This window comes from Ambystoma mexicanum, chromosome 13 (genome assembly GCF_040938575.1).
Source record: "Ambystoma mexicanum isolate Mex_15411 chromosome 13, UKY_AmexF1_1, whole genome shotgun sequence".
NCBI classification, from domain to species: domain Eukaryota; kingdom Metazoa; phylum Chordata; class Amphibia; order Caudata; family Ambystomatidae; genus Ambystoma; species Ambystoma mexicanum.
Window position 1 is genome coordinate 547,579,904 of NC_090938.1, and position 24,631 is coordinate 547,604,534.

Consider the following 24,631-nt stretch of genomic DNA (forward strand, 5'->3'; position numbering starts at 1 on the left):
CGAACCAGATGTTGAAATCCCCCAGTACAGTGGGTGTTGGGTGATTTATCTGAATGGTAGTGAGTTACAGAGATTGTTGGCAAAATGTCCGTCATATCCAGGGAGCCTGTATCTGAGTAGGAAGCTGTGAGTGAGTGTTGATGGTAGCGAGAATTTTACTAGAAGGTATTCACAGTTAACGTTGCATGTCTGGGTTTCATTGAGTGAGATGGAGAAATGGGGTTTGTAGGGGATCGCCACTCGCCGCCTCTGGTAGGTGTGTTGTGGGAAATAAGCGAGTAGCCAGGGGGAAAAGGCCTCATGCGCGACTGGTGCAAAGTTGTCAGAGAACCAAATTTCAGTGATAAAAATGAGGTCTGTATTGTCTGAGGATAGGAGGTCAAAGATGCTGTGTCCGTTTCTCGCCACGGTGTGGGCCTTGAAAATGAGGCATGTGACTTCATGAGGCGAGGTGGTTTTTGTTGATGCTCGTGGCTGCAAGGGCTCGGTTGGATTGAGAGGTAGGGGATAAGGTGTTGGTAGTTGCGATGGGAGGTGTGGTTGGATCAGTCTGGGTGGCTGAGACTGAGAGGTGGTAGTGGGGGTTAGGGCCACTGGTGTTTTTTGAGGGGGGTGGGGGCGAGTGGGTTATGTCGATGGGGAGCAGGAAGAGTAGGCCGGTGGTGGTGAGTATGCGAGAGACGTGGTGGGTAGTGCGCGAGTTGTGAGTGGAGTCGAGCAAGTTTTTGGTGGTTCAAGTCTGGAGGGTGCTAGGGGTTGGGGTGTACTGGGTGAGAGGTCGAGTTCAAGGTGGTGGAGGCGGGGAGAGAGAGGAGAGGAGAGGAGGGGAGGGGAAGGTCTGATGGCAGGGGTGGGAAAGGATGGGAAGTTGGACCGATGGAAGTATGGAGAGTCGGGGGAGAGGGCCGGTCACCCTTTCCGCGTTTTGCAGCCAGAGGGGTGTGAGAGAGGGTAGGAGGGTCAGAGGGGAAAGGGGATGAAGCAAAGTATTTTGAAAGGGCAAGACATGCTACTTTGAGAAAAGGGAAAGTGTTTGAAGGGGAGGTCTGGGAATGGGGATTGAGTAGGAGCTGGGGGTGGGGACATAGGGGGTGTGGGCGGTAGGGGGGTAGGGTTTCCCAGGTGAAGAGGGGGCGCTGAGCTGTGTGGAGTTTGAGGGGTGCAGTAGTCTTTGTTGGACCGCGCTGTCAAGGGAACGTTGGGTTTTCAAAGGAGTGGCGGTGATGAGGTGTGGGACGGATGTGGGGGGTGCGGATGGAGTGTGTGTTGGTGGAGGGTTGATGATGTTGGTGTTAAGTGGAGCTCTACACAAGTGGGTGCTAGTGCAGGTGTTAAAGGGGGAGGGCTGAGGTTGGGGGGGCTGGTCTGGAGGAGGGTGGAATTCCTAAATAATCGCACCGATGCCACGTTAGTGATGGGGGCTCGTGATGTTTGGAGCGCCAGAGAGCTCCTGGCTTGTCAGTTGGAGATTGTGCGGGGAGCATGAACGGGGAGTAGGGGGTCGTTCTCAATAGATATCTGGGGTCAGACGGAGGGCAAGAGGTCCGAATGGGCTGAAATGTGTGGGTTGAGGGAATGGGGCCTGTGGAGTTTGGCACGCCAGAGCGCTCATCTGATCTTAGAGTTAGAGGCGGAATGATGAATGGGGGGTGCGCGATTTGGTCATAGTGTAAGGTTGTTCGGGAGCATGAGTCTGAGGTTGTGAACGGATGTGGCATGTGGGGGGTTCTTAAATGTGGGCACTAGTACGGAGGACAGTGGGGTGCATTATGGTTTGCTTGCGGTGTTGGTGTGGTGCAGAAGGTGTAGTGTTGAGGGGGTGGAGAGGTGGTCCTTGTTGTCGTGTTATCCCCAACCGGCAGGGGGAGTCACTCATGGTTGTGGGATGGAGCAATTCAGTAGCTGAGCGATGTGGGGGTCAGAGAGTGGCTGCACGTCTAGAGGGCGAGGACGGAAGGTATCTGGTCAAGGCACCAAGACTAAGATTGCAGGAAGTGTACTGAGTGATAACGCAATAGTAGTTGTTTGGATTTGGCACACCTTGATCGAGGGAGAAAAGGCCTAACGCGCTGGGACAACAGTAGATGCAATAATAGTAAATACAATGGCAGTACCTACGGCATAACACAGGGGGGCAGCAGTAAATACAGTAATAGTAAGAGTAAGTGCAATAGGAGTACCTAGGTTTGGGACACCTGGCTAGAGGCAGAAAGGGCCTAACCGGGGGTGGGAGGGCAATAGTAAATACAATATCAGCAAATGGGACACCTGGATAGAGGGAGAAAGGGCCTAACAGAGGGGGGGGCGTAGTAAATACAATAACAGTAGTAACAGTGAAAAGGGTGGTAGGAAACAAAAAATCTAGGTTTTAAATTCCTGAATAGAGCTAGCAGGAATGGTCAGACCAACTCTGAAAAGTGGCTGTCAACCCAGTTACCTGGGACAAGCTTTCTTTTTTTTTCTTTTTTTTTTTGCATTTATAAAGCGGTCAGCCCGTGGACATCGAGGCGCTGTTACATGAAGATGACTTAGTTACAAGTAAAGGACATGTGATGCACATGGAAGACTTTGATGTGAGAGGCTGCTATCTGGTAGACTAAATGTAATGACGACAAAAGAAGAGAGTCCCCAGGTTCGTACGTAATGTGCACTACCGAGGCTATGGATTTACCCTGCGGTAAAGAAAATATACAATAGTTGGAAGAACACGTCCATTGCCACCAGCCATAACTAGGTGATTGTCTATGTGACTAAAAAGTCACAGGAGTACATAGAAGGGTTATATGAATATCGCTTTGGCTCTACACTGAAGGTGGTGTGTGCGCCAGTCTCTGACTATAGTGTTTTGGGATAGATACCAAGATACCCGAGGAACAGAAGGAGGGTTTCCTCTATGAACGGCGAGAGGCCAAGAGAAAGACGGTCCTCGCGGTACCGTTACTTGACGATATCTGGGACAAGGGACTTGCGATCCTGAAGAACCCGTCCACGACGCCTGCCAAGAGGGACAGGTACGAGAAGAAGTACTGGGTGCCCGACGCCGCCCCTTTGTGCCTCAGGGCTCAACCTACGCCGGATTCGGTCGTCTCAGTGGCGGCCAAGAAGAAGGCGGCGGGGGCGATAGCCTCAACCTCTACTTCCCCACCTGACGGCAAGGGTAAGAAATTGGACGCCATGGGGCGATGGGTCATCTCGTCGGCGGCGACGACAATTAAGGCGGCCAACGCCTTAGCGATTGTGGCCCGATACGACAGGGAGCTGTGGTACAAGATAGCTTCCCTACTGGACTTCCTACTAGAGGACAAGAGGGCGGAGGCTCTGGAGATTCTGCAGGAAGGTGAGGTGGTGTTGGACCACGCCATAACGGTGGCAACGGACATTGCCGACACCGGTTTTCGCCAGTTAGGCAACAGTGTTTGCCTTCGACGATGTGGCTGGCTCAAGGCGGCAGACTTCCGTCAGGACGTGCAAACCAGGGTTTTGGACATGCCGTTCGACAGCAACAACCTGTTTGGGAAAACGGTGGATGAGTCGCTGCAGGCCATCAAGGCCGACATAGAGACGGCCCGAGCCCTGGGAGTCCTTCAGCAACAACGGCCCTTTCGGAGCGCCGGAGGCAGACAGGGGGGCCTCCAAGGGATCAGGCGGTTGCTCCTCTATGTACCGCCAGGCGGCCCGCTCCACGTCCCAGGAGGCTTAAAGGGGTCAAGGCAAGCAAGGAGGATCTCGGCGTCGTCGCCAAGGAGGCCAAGGTGGCAAGGCCAAGCAAGATTGAACCGGCTGTAGCGTCGGGCCCCCACCGAAGCACCCCGGTTGGAGGCCGGCTGGAGAAGTTCGTCAGCTTGTGGCAGTCCATCTCTGACAGTTGGGTGCTGAATGCCCTGGCCCACGGGCACACTCTCGAATTCCAAAAGAAGTGTCCCTGCATTCCTCCCGTGGCCAAGAAGGAAAATCATGTCCCTCAACTGCTGTTGGAGGTAAAGGTGATGCTCAAGAAAGGTGCCATCGAGCTCGTCCCCAAGAGGCTCCGGGGCTCCGGAGTATACTCAAGATACTTCCTCGTCGGAAAGAAGACAGGCGGTTGGACCACCATGCTGGACCTACGTCGGTTGAACAAATACATCAAGGCACAGAAGTTCAGGATGGTCACTCTCGTGCTGGGACAGCTGGAGGAGGGCGACTTCCTATCGTCATTGGACTTGGAGGATGCTTACTTCCACATCCCCATCCTAAAAGGACACCGAAAGTTCCTCAGATTCGTAGTCCAAGGACGCCACTACCAATTCAGAGCTCTGCCATTCGGATTGAATTCGGCACCCAGGGTGTTCACCAAGTGCCTAGCACCATTGGCGGCGCAGCTGCGCCTGCAGGGGATCCACATCTACCCCTACCTGGACGACTGGCTCATCCGTGCAAGGACAAGAGAACTCGTCGTCGAGCACACGGCGGAGACCGTCTGCTTACTCACGGAGCTGGGGTTCTCCATCAACCACCCGAAATCCCATTTGGTTCCGTCGCAGGTGCACTGTTTCTGGGAGCGAAGCTCGATACAGTGGAACGATTGGCGTCTCAGTCAGAGGAAAGGACGAAGGCCATCTTAGGCAAGGTGCAGCGCCTGCTAGCCAAGGACGTGGCCAGGGTGAGATCTATCAAGTCCCTCAACGGTATGATGTTCTCCTGCATCTATCTAGTGCGCCTGTGCGGGCTACGGATGCGTCCTCTACAGGAGTTCCTCGACGCCCGCTGGATGCAAGCAGCAGGCAGCTTCGAAGACAAGATCCCGCTCAACAAGGTTTTCCGTCGGGCGATCCAGTGGTGGGGCACCCGTGCACACCTCACGGCGGGCACGGACTTCCAGACCCTGGCACATCAGGAGACTGTGACGACGGATGCCTCCCTGGAGGGATGCGGTGCACACACCGGAGATCTCCACGCAAGAGGCCTTTGCCTCCCGAAGGAGAGGTCTCTCCACATCAACATCTTGGAGCTCCGCGCCGTGTTGTGGGCGCTCAAGTCGTTCCTCCCGTCCCTCAAGGGCAAGGTCATGAGGATCTTCACCGACAACACCACCACAATGTTCTACATCCGAAGCAGGGAGGCACCAGATCCCCAGCTCTATCCAAGGAGGCCCAGGATCTGTGGCACTGGGCCTTCGACCCAGGGGATGTTTCTGGTTCCCTTTTCATCTGGCAGGAATAAAAAACACCATCACCGACTCACTCAGCAGGGACCTGTGCTCGTTCCACGAGTGGGAACTACGCCAGGATCAAGTGGATCGGCTCTTCCAACGATGGGGCGAACCCCAGATCGACCTGTTCGCGACAGCGACGAACTCCAAGTGCCAGAGGTTCGCCAGCAGGTTCCCCCAGCCGAGGAGCATGGGCGATGCTTTCTCTTTCCCCTGGGACGGCCTGTTCCTGTATGCGTTTTGCTCAGTTGCCGCTGCTGCTCGACTCAGCCAGCTCAAGAGGTTCCAGTGCAGGATGATCCTCATCACACCGGCGTGGCAGAGACAGATCTGGTTCCCGGACCTTCTGGACCTCTCAGCGTCCCCACCAATGAAGCTGTCGACGGACGCAGATCTTCTCTCCAGAGAGGGAGGCGCCATTCTTCATCACAACCCGGAGTTTCTGAACTTGCAGGCCTGGCTCCTGCAGCACTAGAGTTTGGAGGGTACGATATCCCGGCTGACTGCAGAGAGGTTCTTGGAAAGGCCAGGGCGTCCTCAACTCTCAAGTGCTACGGACATAAGTGGGACAGGTTCTCTGTCTGGTGCCGTGCACAGAAGATCAACCCTCTACGGATTACGGCACCTCAAGTGCTACCATACCTACTGTCGCTGGCCAAAGCTGGACTTGCTCACGCTTCCATCAAGATACACCTGGCAGCGATCTCCCGATACACCAGAACTGCAGGACGGCCGTCCTTGTGGTCTCATCGACTGGTGAAGGAATTTATGAAGGGACTGTTCCGATCGTTCCCGCCGGTGAAGGCTCCAGCCCCGGCGTGGGAGCTCAACGTGGTGCTGACCAGGCTCATGGGGCCACCATTCGAGCCTTTGCATTCGGCCCTGTTGAAGTTCCTGTCGTGGAAGACAGCGTTCCTTGTGGCCATCACCTCCGCACGACGCGTGGGAGAGATTCAGGCCCTATCCTGCAAGCCTCCATACTTGACTTTTCACGATACGAGGGTGGTGCTGAGGACGCACCCCTCTTTCATGCCCAACGTGCCGTCGGACTTCCATCTTAACGAGCCCTTGGTGTTGCCAGTTTTCTTTCTGACGCCTTTGTCGCCGGCCGAGAGGACTTTGCACTCGCTGGATGTAGCTAGAGCACTTAAGTTCTATGTGGACCGAACGAAGAGTTTTCGGAAGACGTCACAGCTGTTTGTGAACTTTGGACCTGTGAACCAAGGGAAGGCTCTCTCGAAGGCTTCCATTTCCAGATGGCTCTCCGGCTGCATCATGCACTGTCATCGGTTGGCCAACCGACCTTTGCCCGTCCGTCCGAGAGCCCATTCGACCAGAGCGATTGCTGCTACTACGACGTTCTTGTCTGGTGTGCTCCTGCTGGACATCTGCAGGGCTGCTACGTGGAGGTCGACTCACACCTTCACGAGATTCTACTGCGTCGACCGGGATTCCAGGGAGGAGTCCAGAGTCGGCCAAGCAGTGCTGCGCAAACTGTTCGCCTGAAGGTGGGCCTGGTGAGGGGGTAAGAGTTGCTTAATGTTGAGTGATGAAATGCTTAATGTTGAGCCTTGCCACCTCCCGTGGTTGTGCATGTGTGTACTGCTATGTATTCTTATATCCATGAGCATGTGAATCCATGCCAGACCCCATGCTGGAGAAGGAACAAGTTACTTACCAATAACTGTTGTTCTCCAGCATGGGTCTGGCGTGGATTCACATGCGAACCCTCCCTCCTTCCCCTCTGCGACTCTTCATTGGTCATACTGCCACTTTATGTGCTACCAAATCGGAGGATGGCTGCCAGGGGAGGGGCTTAGGGAGAGGGCAGTCATTGGCTGAGGGCAGTATGACCCAGAGACCAGTGATTGGTTACTACTAAGAAAGACAGTTCAGAAACTAAACTGATACTGATTTTTTCTTTACCGAGGATTCCCAACCTGACGACGCGGAATATTCATGAGCATGTGAATCCATGCCAGACCCATGCTGGAGAACAACAGTTACAGGTAAGTAACTTGTTCCTTGTATAATATTTCTGGTTGTAAGTGTTTCTGTTGAACCCTTGGTATACTACAAGTTTTTTGTACTTTCCTGCAGCCCTCTCTCCCTCCCAAGATACACCTGGCTGCTCTGTCTATGCTACCATATACTCGGGTGCTACAGCCTTCTACTAAGAGTGGAGTTTTGTACTGTCTCAGTTGCATGTTTTCCTAAGCCCTTAGTAGAACTTCAGGAAAACTGTCCTAATAAGAATCCCTGAAACTGCTACCAAGTGAGAAGGGTACTATAGTCCTGCAGGAGAATGCTGGACACTAAATCCATGTGACTGTGTCGCAGCTGGGAAAGTGGGCTGGGCTCTGTCGTTTGGACTGACAAGAAATGAGTCTGGCACTGTGCCCCTGGAAGGATTGCAAATTGTGACCTGGGTATTAAATCCTTGTGACTGTTTTGGGGATCAAGAAGCAGATTGGGCTTGACTGTCCTGGGGTCCGAGGTGACCTGGGTGCTAAATCCCTGTGACTGTTTCGAATCGAGCGGATTGGACTAGACTCTCCTGGGGTCTGAGGTCCAGAAGGGGGCTTACATCTGTTGGGAAACCCAAATGCCCTCCACCGCCTCCCACACTCCCTTCTCCTCCCCAGTCACCTATTGGTTAAGGTTGTTACAAGTTCAGAACACCCCTTTCCTTTCATTTTTATTTTATTTGATATATTGTTATAGTTGTTTATAGTTCAAAAGAACTTTTACAACTTTTTTACAATTATTTGCTTTACATAAAATTTCATAGAAAATACATATCCATCATGATCAATCAATTTACCTGCATTAATTTCTCACTTCATTCATTCATTCAACATAATTACAATTCATATCAGATTCATAACAAATTCAGAATTCATAGTTCATATTAAATTGTTCATGATCTAATCGTCAAATAAAGGCCAAGGGGGCACTCTATAATTCATCAAAGGCTTTCATTGAAACATCATAGACTGCAATCCATTACCATAAACATTAATGCGTTGCATATTGGGGCAATCAAATACCACTGGTATGTTCAGAATATTAATCTACACCAAGATAACATGTATTTGTGATAAAAGGAGCATTCAGGAAAGGATACTTAATGGTAACATAATCACAATTCATATATTACAAATCCACAGGGATTGCACAACGTACCATACGGCATACACGGCAATAAGTATTGAGTCGAATGGAAAATTTAAGCAGTAGTGCCAAAAATGTATCTTAGGTATGGATGTAATCTGATGAATATGTCTCTCATACATCATTGAGTATAACGGCTCAAGTTTGGGGCATTCCATACGAATGTTTTTCACTGTCTCCAAATACGCTGGCTTTTTTACAAATTCGAATAAAGCGCCGATTAGCTAACAATTGCCATTGGGTGCCATATGTGGCTCTTACTTGCAGTTGATTGGTCCTCATCAAAAGACGGTACCTACGTATTGCATGGCTAGGACAGCGTATTAGGTACCTCTGTGGAGTTAGGTAAGTATAGGTAATACCCTCGAGTTGATGGCAATGGTGCAGGGTACTCTTATGATAGAAATTATTTTCCCAGTCTATTTTCTGGTGTCGTTTTTTGAAGGCAGTCTTAATGGTTCTATACCGACTACAGCAGGAATTATCAACTGACCAATTTAAGTCTGAATATAACTCAATACACATGGCGTTATACCTGTTATGGACTTTGGTTTTATGTAACCGTATACTATCTGATCCCAATATGCGTAACATCTGACTCACAGGGTGATATAGTGCTTTCAATGGAAGAAGTCCTCATTGTTGCAGAACGATGGCCTTGAGGGATATCACTCCTAATTCTACACGGATAGATTGAATGGGACAAGTCCAATGCGGTACACCAGAAGCGGCCTTCGATTTTCTCTAACCAGGAAAGATTGTACAGGGTTGAAGCTTCTAATCCATATACCACAACTGGAATAAACCACTGTGTATACAGCATCATGATGCCCTTCAATGAATAGCCAGCCTAGTGTAACACAAAACTACGCACTAGTTTTTAGTTTAGCGCATTGAGTTTTACTGGTTATTAGCGTGCAGTAGCCTGCGTGACTGTCCAACAACTCAGAGATATTTATAAGAGTTAGTATATTTGATGGCCCCCAACTTAGGACAATTTTTAGACAAAACCCTAGTAGACATAGGTGTTTAACACACTTGGATCCTGACAAGTCTTTTAAAATCCTTTCAAGCCTATTTGCTGCTTTGTGTAGTCTGTTCACTTGCTGCAATTGGCAGGCCGGGGAAATGTCTCATAAATGCTGTAGTGACAGTGAACAGAGTGCTAGAGAGGATTCTTGCTCTACTTAAGATACCATTCCGAATTGCTAAAAAGCATTCAGCTGCATGATCTGTTGCAGTCCATTATCTCTTTCGACCATGTACATGCTTTGAGGGGTTTAAACGACAATTGCATTGTATTGTCGGTAGACACTTTAAAGTTTATCGTAGGCAAAATACACAATTCTCTACACCAGAATTAAGGAATAAACATAAGATGTGATATTAAGTCAAGGCAACGTTTAATGCTTCTGAAAATATCCTAGTTGCATATGTGGATTGTGTCTTCAATTGAGCGTCAACCCATAACTATAACTTTTGTTTTTTCCTTTGCTTGATTCCTGTGCTTCAAGCGCACACTTACTCACCTTTGCCCCTCTCTTTGTTTTCACAGAGATTGTGGACCAGCCTGGTGTAGATATATTTGGTCAAGTTTACAACCAGTGGAAGAATAAAGAGTGCGTGTGTCCCAACTGCAACCGTAGCATCGCTGCCTCCCGCTTTGCCCCACACCTGGAGAAATGTCTGGGCATGGGCCGAAATAGCAGCAGAATAGCCAACCGAAGGTGAGAGAAGACCCCACGCGGCCCTGGGCCTTAGGTCAGTGACCCTTCAATATGTGCACGGTTTAGTGGGGTTGGTTTTAGTTGGCATTGTGGGGAAGTTAGTGTCTGGGGTTGGGCGTAGGTGTGGATTTATTGATTGTGGGCCTTGATGATGTTTAATTGTAGAAACTAAGCTCTTACCTGGGGGTAATTGTAGTGCAAGGAGAACTCTTGTTGATATGAAGACGTGGCTCATGCATCAGTGTATTAAGAGGACGGGGCAGGGTGGCCCGCTTGTACACATTGTATGTAATGTTCTGTGACTCTCTGGTAACAGGATAGCCAGCAGTAATAATATGAACAAGTCTGAGAGCGACCAGGAGGACAACGACGATGTTAATGATAACGACTGGTCCTATGGGTCAGAAAAGAAAGGTAAGCAAACCAGATCAGATTACTGAACAAAATGTTCCATGCACTGGCTCATATCATGGTCTTGATTCTGTGTACTCTGAGCAGTTGTTGCCCATAAGGTGTACATCCTTAGAAAAATAGATCTCAATGGACCGAAGCCGCTTGTAAATATTACAACTCACAAGGAGTAGATGTGCCAACTTGAACCTGTGTCAACTAAAAATCCACCTTAACTGTTTCCACTGGGGCTCCTTCTGCCTCCTGTGACTTTTAATTTTGAAACTGCTGTGGTGGATCTAAAGAGAGGGCGCTTTAGACCCAACACGTTTCTGTCACTTTACTGAGATGGACCCCCTCTCTTACTTGTCTTCCACCTTGTAATCCAAGTTGTCTGCGTCATTCTGGCAACTGCCTAGCTTTGTCTGTCAGCTCAAATGGTTGGTCAATTTTCCCATGCTTTGTAGCAAGCCTGTAATAGTGAAGCAGTTAATGGGCACATTGACTCAGTGCCCTTAAATTTAACGTGCCTAAGCTGTTTCGCCTAAGGCAAGCAGTCCACATGATCCATGATCTAAAACGCTCACCTGGGTGTGAAGGAAACTGATAGATATGAATATATACAGTTAAGGCACTGGTTAAGGCAGTGCGAGATGCATAGCGCAGCAACAAGACAACTGACAGAATTTGAAAAAGTATATTACTAATCAATCAGAGGATAAGCATTTGTTAGGGAGATACTAATTTCTGTGCTAATTCCCTTCAACCTTAGCAACCCCCAGCTCTTTTGCTGGACTTGGGACTTTTTCATTTTAACCCTGGAGTGAAGGAGACCTTTTGCTCACTATAATGTGTTTTTACCTGAATTGGATTATATGTTTTCTTTGTTTTTGGAGTCGACAAACTCCATAGGCATCCACTTTTTGTATGGTGACACACAGCACCTTCATTGCAGTGTCACAAATCCTTTAGTTTTCTCCTAGATTTAAATACCTTTACTTGTGTGAACTACTGTTCCCAAGAATAGTGAAGTGAAATTGACTTTACTTAACTTTTCTCTTTATAGGTCCAGCACACCCCATTTTATGTGGAGTGCTGTGGGCGTTTCCCAGTAGGCCCTTCTCATACCTACTCATGTAACATTATTTTTTTCCATTAACTTTTTATTGAACATTTTCAGAATACAGAAAACCATACACTACTGTTAAGCGCACTTCCAACAGTCCTATAATCCAGTGTAAACCCCCCCCCCCCCACCACACCCCCTTGCTGAACTATTACAGAGTTCTGAATGGGACCGAAGCATAGATTAGAAAACATGTTTCAAACATTCACTGACCCAAGAGGGTTTAAAGAGAACAACAAACCGGGAGGGTGACCCGGAACTTAGGCCCACGAGCCACAAGTGAAGAAATCGGGCTAGTTAAAGCCTTCAAAGTCTCAGCTACTCAGTCTTCTTGCAACAGTACCGGAGTCCAATCCCGCAGAAAGGTTGTCATTTTATCGTGGGTCATCGCAGACAGTTTCTCATAGGTAAATATCACCTACAGTTTAGACAACACTCAGGTTTGGATGGGGTTAGTTTACTTTTCCAATTTTGGGCCGGGCTAACCTCTCTGCTCTCATCATTCCCTTTATTGCTTGCCGGAGGCCCCCCGAGCCATCTTCAGAGCTTGTAACCCCAAACAAAATCTCCAGGGGGCCGTTGGCCACAGTGATACCCATGATTTCCTTGATCCAACTGAGGAGCTCCGACCAATAGACCTGCACACACAAGGCACTCCCACCACATATGGAACCACGTACCCCGAGAGCCACATTCCCTAGGACACAGGGGGGAAAGACCCTGATGCATCTTAGACAGCATTGCCGGGGGGAGATGCCATGTATGAAGGATCGTAAAGTTATGTTCCAACGCGGCTGTGTACAAAGAGCCCGAAAAAAGGGTTTCAAATATTCTAGACCAGGTGGAGTCGTCCATCACAAACCCAAGCTTCTCATCCCAAAAATGCTTGAAGCCCTGCCTGCACTGAAGCCGGGCCGTTATCAGTGCCCCATAAATTCTGGAGAGCAACCCCCTACGAGACCGAGACTCAATGATCACCCTCTCAAAGGGGGAAAGCGGACCAGGTCCGTAACTCAAGGGGGGGGAGGTGAGGATTCCTCGAAGATTGACATTGGGCTATCCCCCATAGCCTCTACCAAAGAGTCATAGTCCACGAAGGAGCCCTGTCGAAATAATTGGACAGCCCTCTCCTGGCCCATATCTGACTATTTCTGAGTGTTACGTCGACCCCTTATTATCTAGCTCCATGGGGGGACCCCAAAGAGAAGAAAGAGGGGAAGGCCAAGAAGAAGGAGCAAAATTCTCTCCAGAGGATCTCCAAAGCTGCCACAGTACTGCCAAAGTAGGATGCGTCTTCACCCGATGCGGGAGCGCACCTCCTGGAGCCCACAAGCAGTCTCTAACTTTCCTTGGGTGCGTGTGAGTGTCTTCAGTATATGTCCAATAAGTACGCTAATCGTCTCTCATGTGTTCCAGCAAGACTCTAAGCTGGGCTGCCTTATAATACAGGCGGAAGTCAGGGAATCCAAACCCCCCAAAAGACTTCGGGAGAGTCAAAGTATCGTGCTTAATCCTCGGTTTCTTACCCCTCCATACAAAATGATGAATCGCAAGGTGAACAGACCTAAAAATGACTCTGGGATTCTAATAGGAAGGGAGGAGAAGAGATGAAGAAGGCGGGGAACAATATTCATCTCAACGGACACCATCCGACCAAACCATGAAAGGGTCAGGGGCGCCCACCTAGCAAGGTCAGTCCTAATTTTGGAGAGAATCGGGGGGGTAATTGGCTTCAAATATGGAGCTCCGATCTCTCGGGATGTGAATCCCGAGATAAAGGATGTCTGAAAGCACTACCTTGATACCCTCCACCATAGCCCCCATCCTCACCGACCTGGGAACCCCGCCCCACCGGCATTAAACAGGATTTAGACGGATTAATCTTCAAACCCGAGAAAACTCCAAAGGCTCGATCAGAGAAAGAAGATTGGGGAGGGAGAAGTCCAGGTTGGTTAAGTATGCTAAAATATCATCCGCAAAAAGAGAGAGCTTGAAATCTAGATCCCCCACTCTTATCCCCGAAATCCCCGGATGTTGCCTGATCGCTATGGCAAGGGGTTCCATTGCAAGAGCATATAAAAGGGGGGAAATGGGGCACCCCTGCCTAGTCCCCCGGGAAAGAAAGAGCCGATCGGAGATGGTACCATTTACCAACACCCTAGCTGAAGGCCTGTTATACAGGGCAGCAATCCACCGACAAAACCTAGTCCCCAACCCCATCTGCTACAGCACCCTCCCCATGTATGGCCACTCGACCCGGTCAAAAGCTTTCTACGAGTCGATAGAAAGCAAATAGGCATCCAGGCCTCCACTCGAGGTCTTGTGCATGAGGTCCAGGGCTTTCCTAATATTATCAGTCCCCTGCCTACCTGGAATAAAGCCCACCTGGTCTCCGTGGACCAAGGAGGGGAGATGCTGGGCCAGTCTGTTAGCGAGGAGGTTCGCCAGGATTTTTACATCGGTATTGAGTAATGAAATGGGGCGGTGAGAGGGGTCTTTCCCTTCTTTAAGTATAACCACTATGAGGGCTGAGAGTATGGACTGAGGCAGGGCACCAGATTCAAGAGTGGAGTCAAATAATTTTGCCAAAAAGGGCGCTAGAGAAGCCTCAGATTTTGGAGAAGCTCAGATTTTGACGCTTTCTTAGATACTCTACCAATTCCTTGCCTCTCGCCCAAACAGGCCGGTCCACTGGAAAATCCTATCACTCCTCAGGAAATTGTAGATACGATCAGTTCGATGAAGGGAGGCACCACTCCGGGGGATGATGGATTCACTATCTACTTCTATAAGCAAAAGACTTATAGAAGGAGGTAGTGGGGGGGGCGCAGGTCCCTATACACGCAGCCCACAGAGGAGACAGTCAAAGACTCGTCATATCATCTCAGCACCCCCTGGTGGCTCCCATGTAACATTTTTACCCTCACTGCTTTAAATAGCTGGTGGCAGTGGTTTAATTTTCCTACCATTGTGCTTTTCTACCGCAGGCTGAATCCTCAGCTGCAGTATAGCAGCCATGGGTGACCATTTTGTCAAAATGGCCCCGGTCCTTTTTCGACATTTCTTGTTTGTTTCTTGGGTTTTACTCTGGGAATCAAGCCAGGTTTGAGCCCTTTGTTCTTTTTTGCCTTTGGTGGGCTTCAATCCTGAAACCCACCTCTGGCTCCAGTGTATCTGGAAGGGCAGGAAGTGAGGGAGGTTCCCGAAACTCCCCTGTTCTTTGTCTCTAGGAATGCCTAAATGCACCCAGTCCGGATTGGTTGGCTGGCTGTCCTTTCCAGACAGCCACCCTGCTCTTTGAGCGACAGCTAGGATCTGTATGATTGGGAGAAACCTGCTTAAAAGGCAAGGGTTTTGGGACTAGAGGCAGAGTCGACCACTGAGAAGAAAACCCACCGAAGAAACCATGAACGAAGCTTGCTGCATCCTCTTGGAACTTTGAATAGCCCGGTGAAGCCCCACTGCTGTGCTGAAACCTTTTTTTCTGATCGACAAGAGAAGCTCTGGAAGGGATGACTTCTTCCCCTGGGTTAGTGGGACCAACTAACCCAGAGACAAACTCCACTGGACCACCTTCTCCGACTGGCTGTACAAGAAACTCGTAGTCAAGTGCAACGTCTGCAATCCGTCCAGAAGCTCCAGGAGTCTCCTAAGGACCCTCCAGAAGCATGATGACCAGAGCTAGAGTCCTCTCACCAGAGTGCAAGACCCAAGGAGTGAAGGAAGCCCAAACGGTATCCAAGATCCGCGGTGGTGCTATTTACAGCACGCTGAAACCGCAAAGTGCCGCTGATCCGAAAAGAGCCTGTGACTGCCGCTGACCTCCAAATTGCCATCGCTGGAGCCCTCCAGACGTCCTTCCTCTTGTCCCCACGACTGAGGCTCAGGAACCCAAGGTCTGCATCGCTGCAACAGGACAGAATCCATCTGGACCACTCTTCTTCAAACCAGAGGTACTGTTCAAACTTGGGGTACTTACCTCAGTGTCTTTTGCTTTGCTTTTCTCATTTGAGACTTGGAGTAGCTACTTTTGTTCATTTCAGCTCCACAAGTGTAACAGCTTGTGACCCTACAGTGTTTTTCTACAACAAACTCTCTAATATTTTGCAAGACTTGTATTTACTACAAAGGGCCTCAGCTCCATAGACCGTGCTCCAACCCACATTTTGTTATAGGTCTGTACTACACAAGTTGGTAGAGTGGCTGAGCAGCCAGGCCTATCTCAAGATGGGCAAATGTGAGCTGTAGCGCTGGACTGATGAAATCAGTCAATACAAGTAGCCAAGTAACAAACTCAAGATTTCAGTCATAAATATTTATTTATTTACACCTCTGTTTTAGTTGAGCATTCTTTAAAAAAGGGCAATTGTTTTTAAGAGTTGAGCACACTTTGGAATCAATACTTTTTGGTCATGCTAATACATTTACACTTTGGAATCAATACTTTTTGGTCATGCTAATACATTTTACCTACACCCTGAAGTGACTTCAATAACAAGGATAGTATTGCATTTATCTTCAACACAATTTCTGATGCTTGTTAATCTGCTTAGAATCACACGCTGTGCATATGGTCCGACAGCCAGTGGTAACCGCAGAGTATTGCATGTTGTCTTTCGGGGACCGAAAGGGGGTGCCAGCATAGGCGTGTCTGTAACACTATCCCTATCGTGACGTATGGTGTACCCAATATCCCTCACGCGCCGAGGTCCCTCAGATTGTTTTTTTCCGCCCAGATAACTGGTCGCCCTATAGCGGAGCTCTTACATAAGAGACGTTGTTTATCTTTATACCGACTTTGTCGGTTATTCCCTTATAAGTCACTTTGACGAAGACTGCAGGAAGTTTCTACGGCGGTGGATTTTGCCTAAGATCCGGTGGCTGAGATATCCACGTGGCCGGGCCCTCTGGCCAGCCTACACAGTAGGGAGAGTGGGGTCGGGGTGGCCATATCTTTCGTTATGTCTTTCCTCTTTCCCCCTCTTTGCCCTCTGGGTCTGGTAATCTTTGTTTATACCTTTCGCTATGGAAAGGACTCCATTTAGGTTTTGCCCTAAGTGTAGGGTCAGATACCCGTGGAAAGACGAGCACAGAACGTGTAATTCTTGTCTCACCTTAAACCTACTACTAGGCCCTCGAACGCCACGGTAGGCGGTAAATCTTCTGATAAGCCTTCAAACCCGTTAACTCACGCCGATTCGGCAGAGATTGAAGACAGTGGGGGTCATTTACAAGTTTGGAGGTAGCCATGGCGCTATTAGCACCCTGGTCCCTTAGCGGGACCCGCAAAGGATGTGTGGTGAGACCCCACGTCCTTTGCAGGGCCCCGCCCAACTCAGAATGAGGCCCAGTATTGTGAGAATTACTTCGGCAGTCGGGCTGGTACCTACACCGTCGAAACGCATGGGGCAGGCCGCGGACAAGTTTAAAGACACACCATGGTCTCCAACACCCTTGGAGACAAATTTCGACGCCAAAGGGCGTAAAACATTTTTCCACCATTCGGCCTCTCTGGTTCCTCTAAGTGGACAAGGGAGAAATTCGAAGGGTGCATGGATCGTCTTGAAAAAATTCTCGCTTTCTGAGCATCCTTCCCCTAAGAGATCTCTTGAGGAACCTATTTTAAGATCGGCTTCATGTTTCCAAGAAAATCTTGACTCTCGGCCCTCGGGTTCTATCCACCATGAAGATGTGGTCCAGATGGACACTTATCAGGACATCTAGAGCGAAGAAGACCCTTCCTTCCAGCAGGACTACACCGAGGACCAGGCAGATGCATGGACAACTGGGAGGAAACCCAGCAAGTGGAAACGGAGACATGGACTCTTCCCCACGCAAGATCAGGACACTGATGTTCTATGCCTGGATTCTCCTCCATCCACCCCGGCTCGCCAGGCCTTGCCTGTAGACGATCAAATGGCCTTCAGTGCCATCTTAAGGAAGGCAGCAGTTCACTTTCAGATCACTACACAGGACCCGGTACCCGAACAAGACTTTGTGGAGGACATTCTCAAGGAGAAACCCCCCTCAAGCCAAGCCATTCCCCTCCTAAATTTGGTTAAAAGAAGATTGGCCCCTTCCCTGTTCATGACAGCTCAGACCCGGGCAGTGAACCCAAGAGTGAAAAAACTATTTTGGCCAGCGCCTTCGCACCCTCAGTATATTAATGGCCATGCCACACCCCGACCCCTTGGTAGTCCCTACCATCCGGAAACGGGCAAGAGTACCCCTTGCTACGGGGGAGGCACCTCCGGATAAGGAATCCAAGAGTTTGTACGCCCTAGGTAAGCGGGTTACCTCGGCAGCTGTATACACCACACGCATAGCGAATAACGCCACGCTGCTGGCCAGTTATGCAGACGCACAATGGAACCTTGTACAAGATGGTCTTCAGGAGGTTCTTGAACCCGTTAGGTCCAGGCATCTCACCTTTGTGGCCGAGGGCAGGCAGGTAAATCGGAATATAATCAAGAACACTCTGGACACTGCTGAGGCAGCAGGCAGGTCTCTGTTCCAGGGCACTCTACTCAAGCGTCCCTCTTGGCTTCGCAACTCAGAGTTCAAGCCTGAAACACAGGCTGCTTTTATCAACACACCCATAGAAGAGACCAATCTCTTTGGGAAAGCAGTTGACGATGCCCTGGAGACGGCCAAGAAAGAGCTTGAGACTCTTTAGTCCTTACAAAAAATAACTCAGAAACCTTCCCCCCCAAAGGGGAGTTGGTTCTCGTCGGTCCTTTCGAGGGCAGTCCCGTGCAAGTCAGAACTACAACAACACGGGTAACTAACTCTGGACAAACATCAGGAAGCCCCGCCTACTACCCACCTAGGGGTCAGCGACGCGGGAAAGGCAGAGGTAGAAGCCCCAATCCCAGAGGAGCCGCATCCTCTGGTCAGAAATGACCAACAAATCCATGTTCTCTCCCATGTCACTCCGGTCGGGGAGGAGGGGCATTTAACATCTTTCCTCACGGCATGGGAGGGGATAACTTCAGACCAGTGGGTTAATAAAACGGTCACCCACGGGTACTGAGTGGAATTCACCCGACCACCATAGTTCAGACCGCCACGCTCACAGCGCCCCTCACCGGACCATCTGCAGATCCTGATTCAAGAGGTAGTAGCGCTGCTGGGAAGGGACGCCATAGAAGCCGTCCCTATTCTTCAGGTAAACTAAGGTATGTGCCCTGTCCTAGACCTGCCCCCAAAGAACAAATTTATAAAACCTCAAATGTTTTGTATGGTAACGCTACAGGGGGCGATCCCACTGTTAAAACAGGGGGACTACATGGCAGCATTGGACATGAAAGATGCATACTTTCATATTTCAATGTTGCCAGCGCACAGGAAATATCTAAGGTTTATGATAGAGGACCGGCATTACCAATTCAAAGTGCTCCCCTTCGGCATCGCCTCAGCGCCAAGGGTGTTTGCAAATGTCATGGCAGTAGTGGCATCACACCTGCGCAGACTGTCCGCCCCGGTTTACCCTTACCTCAACGACTGGCTCATAATTGGGGACTCTTAGGACACATGCTTTTTGAACACCCAGAAGACCGTAGACCTTCTGTTCAGTCTGGGATTCTCCATCAACGAGAAAAAATCTAGTCTAGTCCCCAGTCAAACAATTTTGCTTGCTAGGTATGATAGCGTCATGCATATACTTGGTTCCCCATGCGCGGCTGCGCATGCGTCCTATGCAAGCGTGGCTTAACAGCCAGTGGTGTCAGGCCAGCGAACAATGGGAAGATCTGGTGGTTGTCTCGCCAGCCCTTGGTCTCTCTCTGCAGTGGTGGGCGAGGGAAAACCTCTTGAAGGGGAAAACCTTCACCACACCTGCAGTGGAAGCCACTCTCACGACAGACCCATCTCTCACGGGGTGGGGGGGGGCTCATCTGCTTCAGCTGACAACGCATGAAGTGTGGTCCCCACAAGTAGCATCCAACCATATAAATCTACTGGAGCGATTAGCGGTGTTCAAAACACTGAAAGCCTTTCAAAGAGCTACAGGGGAAGATGGTCCTGGTCCTGACAGACAGCACCAGAGCCATGTGTTACCTGAACAAACAAGGGGGCACACTCTCTCCAGGGCTATTCAAGCTGTCCCAAAACATTTGGATGTGGGCTCTCAAACACAAGATGTTTCTGTTGTCCCAAAACGTTCCAGGGGAACTCAATTTTCTGGCAGACGTGCTCAGCAGAGATTTACCAATGCCCATAGAATACGAATGGCGTCTGCAAAAAGACATTGTTTCCAAAGTCTTCGCAGAATGGGGCTTCCCAGAGATCGACCTGTTCGCAACTCAGGAGAACGCCCAGTGCCAAGACTACGCCTCCAGGTACCCCCAGAACCTCTCCAAGGAGAACAGTCTCTGCATAACATGGTCAGGGAAATTTGTTTACGCTCCCCCCCCCCCGACTCCCCTACTCAACAAGATGGTGCTCAAGATGCACCAGGAACCAGTCACTATGATATTGGTAGCCCCCATGTGAACCTGCCAACCGTGGTTCGCTCATCTAATGGAATTGTCCCTCTCCCCACAAGTAAAACTACCCTGCCTGTACAACATGTTTCAGGACAGGGGGAGACCCTACACCCATGCCCTCAAACTATGAACTTAGCAGCCTGGCTCCTGAGGTCATAGAGTTTGGACACCTTCAGCTCCCTCATAGCTGCATGGACATTCTCAGGGAAGCTAGTAAACCTAACACCCGCTATTGCTATTCCAGAAAATGGAAACGGTTTGTCATCTGGTGTAATACCAAGGGCGTCCATCCCATCGATTGCTCACCCACACACATTGTGCTTTACCTAACCCATTTATTGGACACAGGATTGGTCTTCAATTCCCTAAAAGTTCATCTTGCTGCTCTCTCAGCCTACACCACGTTACAACAGAAGGCGTCGTGGTGGAAAATACTGGTGATTAAAGCTTTTATGGAAGGGGTTAAGAGGATTCATCCTCCCATTTCTCACCCAGCTCTTGGATGGGATATAAATGTGGTTTTGACCAGATTCATGGGACCTCCCTTTGAGTCAATGCATAAAGCAAGTTTAAAAGACCTTACTTACAAGATGGCATTCCTAGTGGCTATCACTTCTATTAGAAGGGTTAGCGAACTACAGGCCCTTTCGAAGGGATTGTGTCCTCCGACGTATTCCTTATCTTAGATATCTCCTTCCAGCTCTGCTGGCCTCAGAAATGTTTTCTCTAGAGGGCGCTGCGCGTCGACGTCCGCCGAGTCGATGTCCCTCGACAGCCGCCGTATCGACGTCATCCTGCCTATAAAGGCCGCGCGCAGCGTCCGTTGCTCAGTTCCGTTTTTCCGCACTTACTCAGTGCCTCGGAATACCGTTGCTCAGTTCTGTACACAATTTATCCTATTTACCTCGAGATATTCGATCTGTACTCGATGGCTTCCTCGTCGGAACCGACGACCCCTCGGTCCGGCTTCAAAAAATGCCGAGATTGTGGGGAAAAAGATGTCGCTGACTGACCCTCACAGAGTTTGTCTGTGGTGTTTGGGAGCTGAACACCCTTGTTAGGAGTGCGAGGACTGTATGTCCATGACAGCTAAGGCCCTGAAGGAGCGTAGGGGGAAGCTGGAGAAAGGTAAGACTTTAAAAGCTTCTTCTTCCTCAACGAAGTCGAGACATTCGTCTCTTCGTCACCATTCGCGCCAGGTCTCGGAGTGGGTCCCATCACTCCTCGAGATCGAAGCACTCGAAGAGGAGACGTCGAAGATCCCCTTCTCCGTCTTCCTCTTCCTGTTTCTCCAAAGAGAATCCCTTCCCCCACGAAACATAGTTCCCGGGCTGAATGGGAGGAATTCCGCAAAAATATGATGAGAGTCTTCGAGAAAGCGGCCTCGACCCCCTCGAAGACTGCCGAGAGCGATGCTCTGGTCGAAAGACCCGAAGGTTAAAAATGCTGCGAGTCGCAGTACCCGGCGAAGGAAGCTTCTCGAGCGCGTCACAAACCCTCGAGTAAAGCTATGACCTCAAAACCTTCTTCGAAGGTTCCGTCGACGCCATCGACGAAGGTTCCGTCGACGCCGAAGTCGGTGTCTTCGACACTGTTGTCGAAGGGACCTTCGACACACGGGTCTGTCGACTCAACACCATCTTCGACACCGGCGTCAACGCTAAGGAAAGTCACGGTTACGACGCACCCAGTGGCTATCCCCAGGTCCTCGATGACGATGGCGTCGAGATTGTCGACTTCCTCGAGCAGAATCCCAATTCTATCGAGGTCCTCGAGGCCTCCGCCTTTGTTTTCGACGCCACGCCCGAAGCCTTCGACGTTGACGACATTGACGTTTTCGAGGCCGATTATGACAAGTTTGGCACCCTCTGCCTTGGAGATGGGTTTTACACCCTTTGTGAGTTCAGAACAATTGAGAACTATGTCCTCAATTATGGAAGAAGGTGAGCTATCTGAACAGGAAGACACATTTGAGTTGCAGGGACCTGTAACCCCAGTTAGAGAGGAGTTATCCTCAGAAGAACGCAGGTTAAAGGATCTTCATGATTCCTTACATGAGGCAAGTGGGTTAGACACTTCCCCTGAGGTGGAGTTTGCTAGGCCAGACCCGGGGGGAGCATGCTGAAACCCCCTATAGAGCCTTAATGGCCAGGATCACAGAATGTATGGGGTGGTCAACACCTTCACAGGCTTTCCAACAAGATGACCTCACGGATATTCTTGACAAAGGTCCACCGGAGGATCCTGTAGTGCCCTTTCATAAAGCTCTTCAGAGGAAGATTATGACGAACTGGGAAACCCCAGATGTCGTCCCGGCAGTAAATAAAAAACTGTCTACAAAATACAGGGTATCTTCTGCAGACTCGGAGTTTTTGTCAAAACACCCATCCCCAGAAAGTCTGGTGGTACAGGCAGCATCTTCTACTGACGTCAAGACTGCTTACCCTACCGTCCCACAGGACAGGGACAATGAGAAATATGATGCTATGGCAAAGAAAGTTTTTTCGGCATGTAGCATGGTGTTAAAATCTGTTAATGCTACTTGCACCCTTGCTAGATTCAGCCATACACTTTGGGAGTGTGCTTCTACAGCGGCTGACTACATCCCGGAGGGAGAAGAAAGGGAGGCGTTCCTAAATATCATACAGGACGGTAAAGACGCTATGTGCGAATCCCTCCAGACGGGCATTGATTCGGCTGACCGTATCAGCAGAGCAATGGCGGCAAGTACAACAACCAGGAGATTCGCTTGGTTGAGAAAGTCTGGTTTTGCCCCAGATGTGCAAGCCAGGCTCTTGAACATGCTATTCGATGGCTCTTCTTTGTTTGGGAAAAAGGCGGATGACAGTTTAGAAAAACTGCAAACATCAAAAGCAGCAGCAAAATCCCTAGGCGCTGCAATCAGTCAGACACCTTTTCGTCCCACAGGAACCTCTGCGAGGGGCAAGTCCTTTCACTTCTACTCCGCATTCGGAAGAGGTAGAGGACGACCGGCTCAAAGGGGACAAAGAAGAACTACCCGAGGTGGACGGGGTAGATATTCAAAAGCCGCAGCAACAGCAGGTGCCTCTTTACCATCGGCATCTGCATCAGCCGCCCCAAAACCACTCTGAGGACTTCCCTCACAGGACACCTGTAGGAGGCAGGTTAACTCAACATCTGGCGGAATGGCAGGCTATCACGTCAGATGCTTGGGCATTGGAAACAGTTGCCCAAGGTTACTGCCTGCCTCTCCTACGCATGCCTCAGAGTCATCCACCGGGGATCAGCTCTCAGAAAGCTCCAGATCCGCTCCTCTTGCAGGAAATTTTGGACCTGCTAGAGAAAGGTGCCATAGAAACCGGTACCTGTAGCGGAGAGGAACAAGGGCTGGTACTCCCCTTACTTTCTCATTCCAAAGAAAGACGGAGGACTGAGACCCATCTTGGACTTGGAAGAATTGAACAAATTCCTCAGGAAAGACAAATTCAAGATGGCAACTCTTTCTCGGATCCTTCAGGCCCTTCAGTTCCAGGACTGGTTGGTATCTCTGGACCTTCAGGACACTTATTTCCATGTGCCTATCCATCTCAAACACAGGAAATACCTGAGGTTCGCAATTGGCAACTCTCATTATCAATTTCGAGTGCTGCCATTTAGGCTGACCTCCGCCCCGAGGGTCTTCACCAAGTTAATGTCGGTAGTGGCGGCAAGTCTAAGGAGGGAAGGGATTCGCGTCTACCCCTACCTGGACGATTGGTTGATCAGGGCTGTATCTTCGGAACAAGCTCAGATCCAGCTAAATCACGTTTGCCACTCCCTTCACAGACTGGGCTTCTCCCTCAATTTAAAGAAGTCACAAATGATACCATTGCAGAGACTCCAGTTCATCGGAGCGATCCTGGACACTTCCCTGGGAAAAGCCTCGCCACCAGAGGTGAGGGCTCAAGATATTCTACAGATGGTTACCAAGTTCCAAAATGCCCAACGTCTCCCAGCCTTCGACTTTTTGAGGTTGCTAGGCCTCATGGCATCCTGCATTTTCCTAGTGCCAGAGGCTCGCCTGAGAATGAGATCCCTCCAGTGGGCACTGAGGACTCAGTGGTCACAATTCTCAGGAAGAATGACAGATCTTCTTCAGGTTCCCGACAGGGTGGCTCGAGACCTTCAGCGGTGGGCCTGTCAGGAGAACATTCTGAAAGGAGAACAGTTTTGGCAACCCTGGCCGGAGATAACAGTAGTCACGGATGCCTCACTCACGGGGTGGGGAGCCCACGCCAACGACTGGACCATCAGCGGTCGTTGGTCTCCATCGGAGTCCAGACTACATATCAACCTGTTAGAGCTGAGGGCCATCAGACTTGCCCTGAAGGCGTTCCTGCCAGCTTTACAAGGGAAGAATGTCCTGATAATGACGGACAACACAGTGGCCATGCATTACCTCAACAAAAGAGGAGGCGTAGGATCACTACCCCTGTGCAGAGAGGCGATGCAGCTCTGGTTTTGGGCAATCCAAGAAGGAATCTCTCTATCGGCAGTTCACCTAGCCGGAGAAAGGAAC

At 49.9% G+C, this 24,631-nt stretch overlaps 1 protein-coding gene across 2 annotated transcripts in view; it reads left to right on the forward strand.

The window, feature by feature from the left end:
- The window catches only part of ATXN7L3 (ataxin 7 like 3), a 323,035-nt gene that overhangs the window by 182,089 nt on the left and 116,315 nt on the right, over positions 1 to 24,631 (forward strand). For both annotated transcript variants that reach the window (XM_069634310.1, XM_069634311.1), the window contains exons 4-5: positions 9,918 to 10,089; positions 10,406 to 10,503. In XM_069634310.1, the coding sequence (XP_069490411.1) occupies positions 9,918 to 10,089; positions 10,406 to 10,503 (270 nt within the window). The remainder of the gene's footprint in view (positions 1 to 9,917; positions 10,090 to 10,405; positions 10,504 to 24,631) is intronic.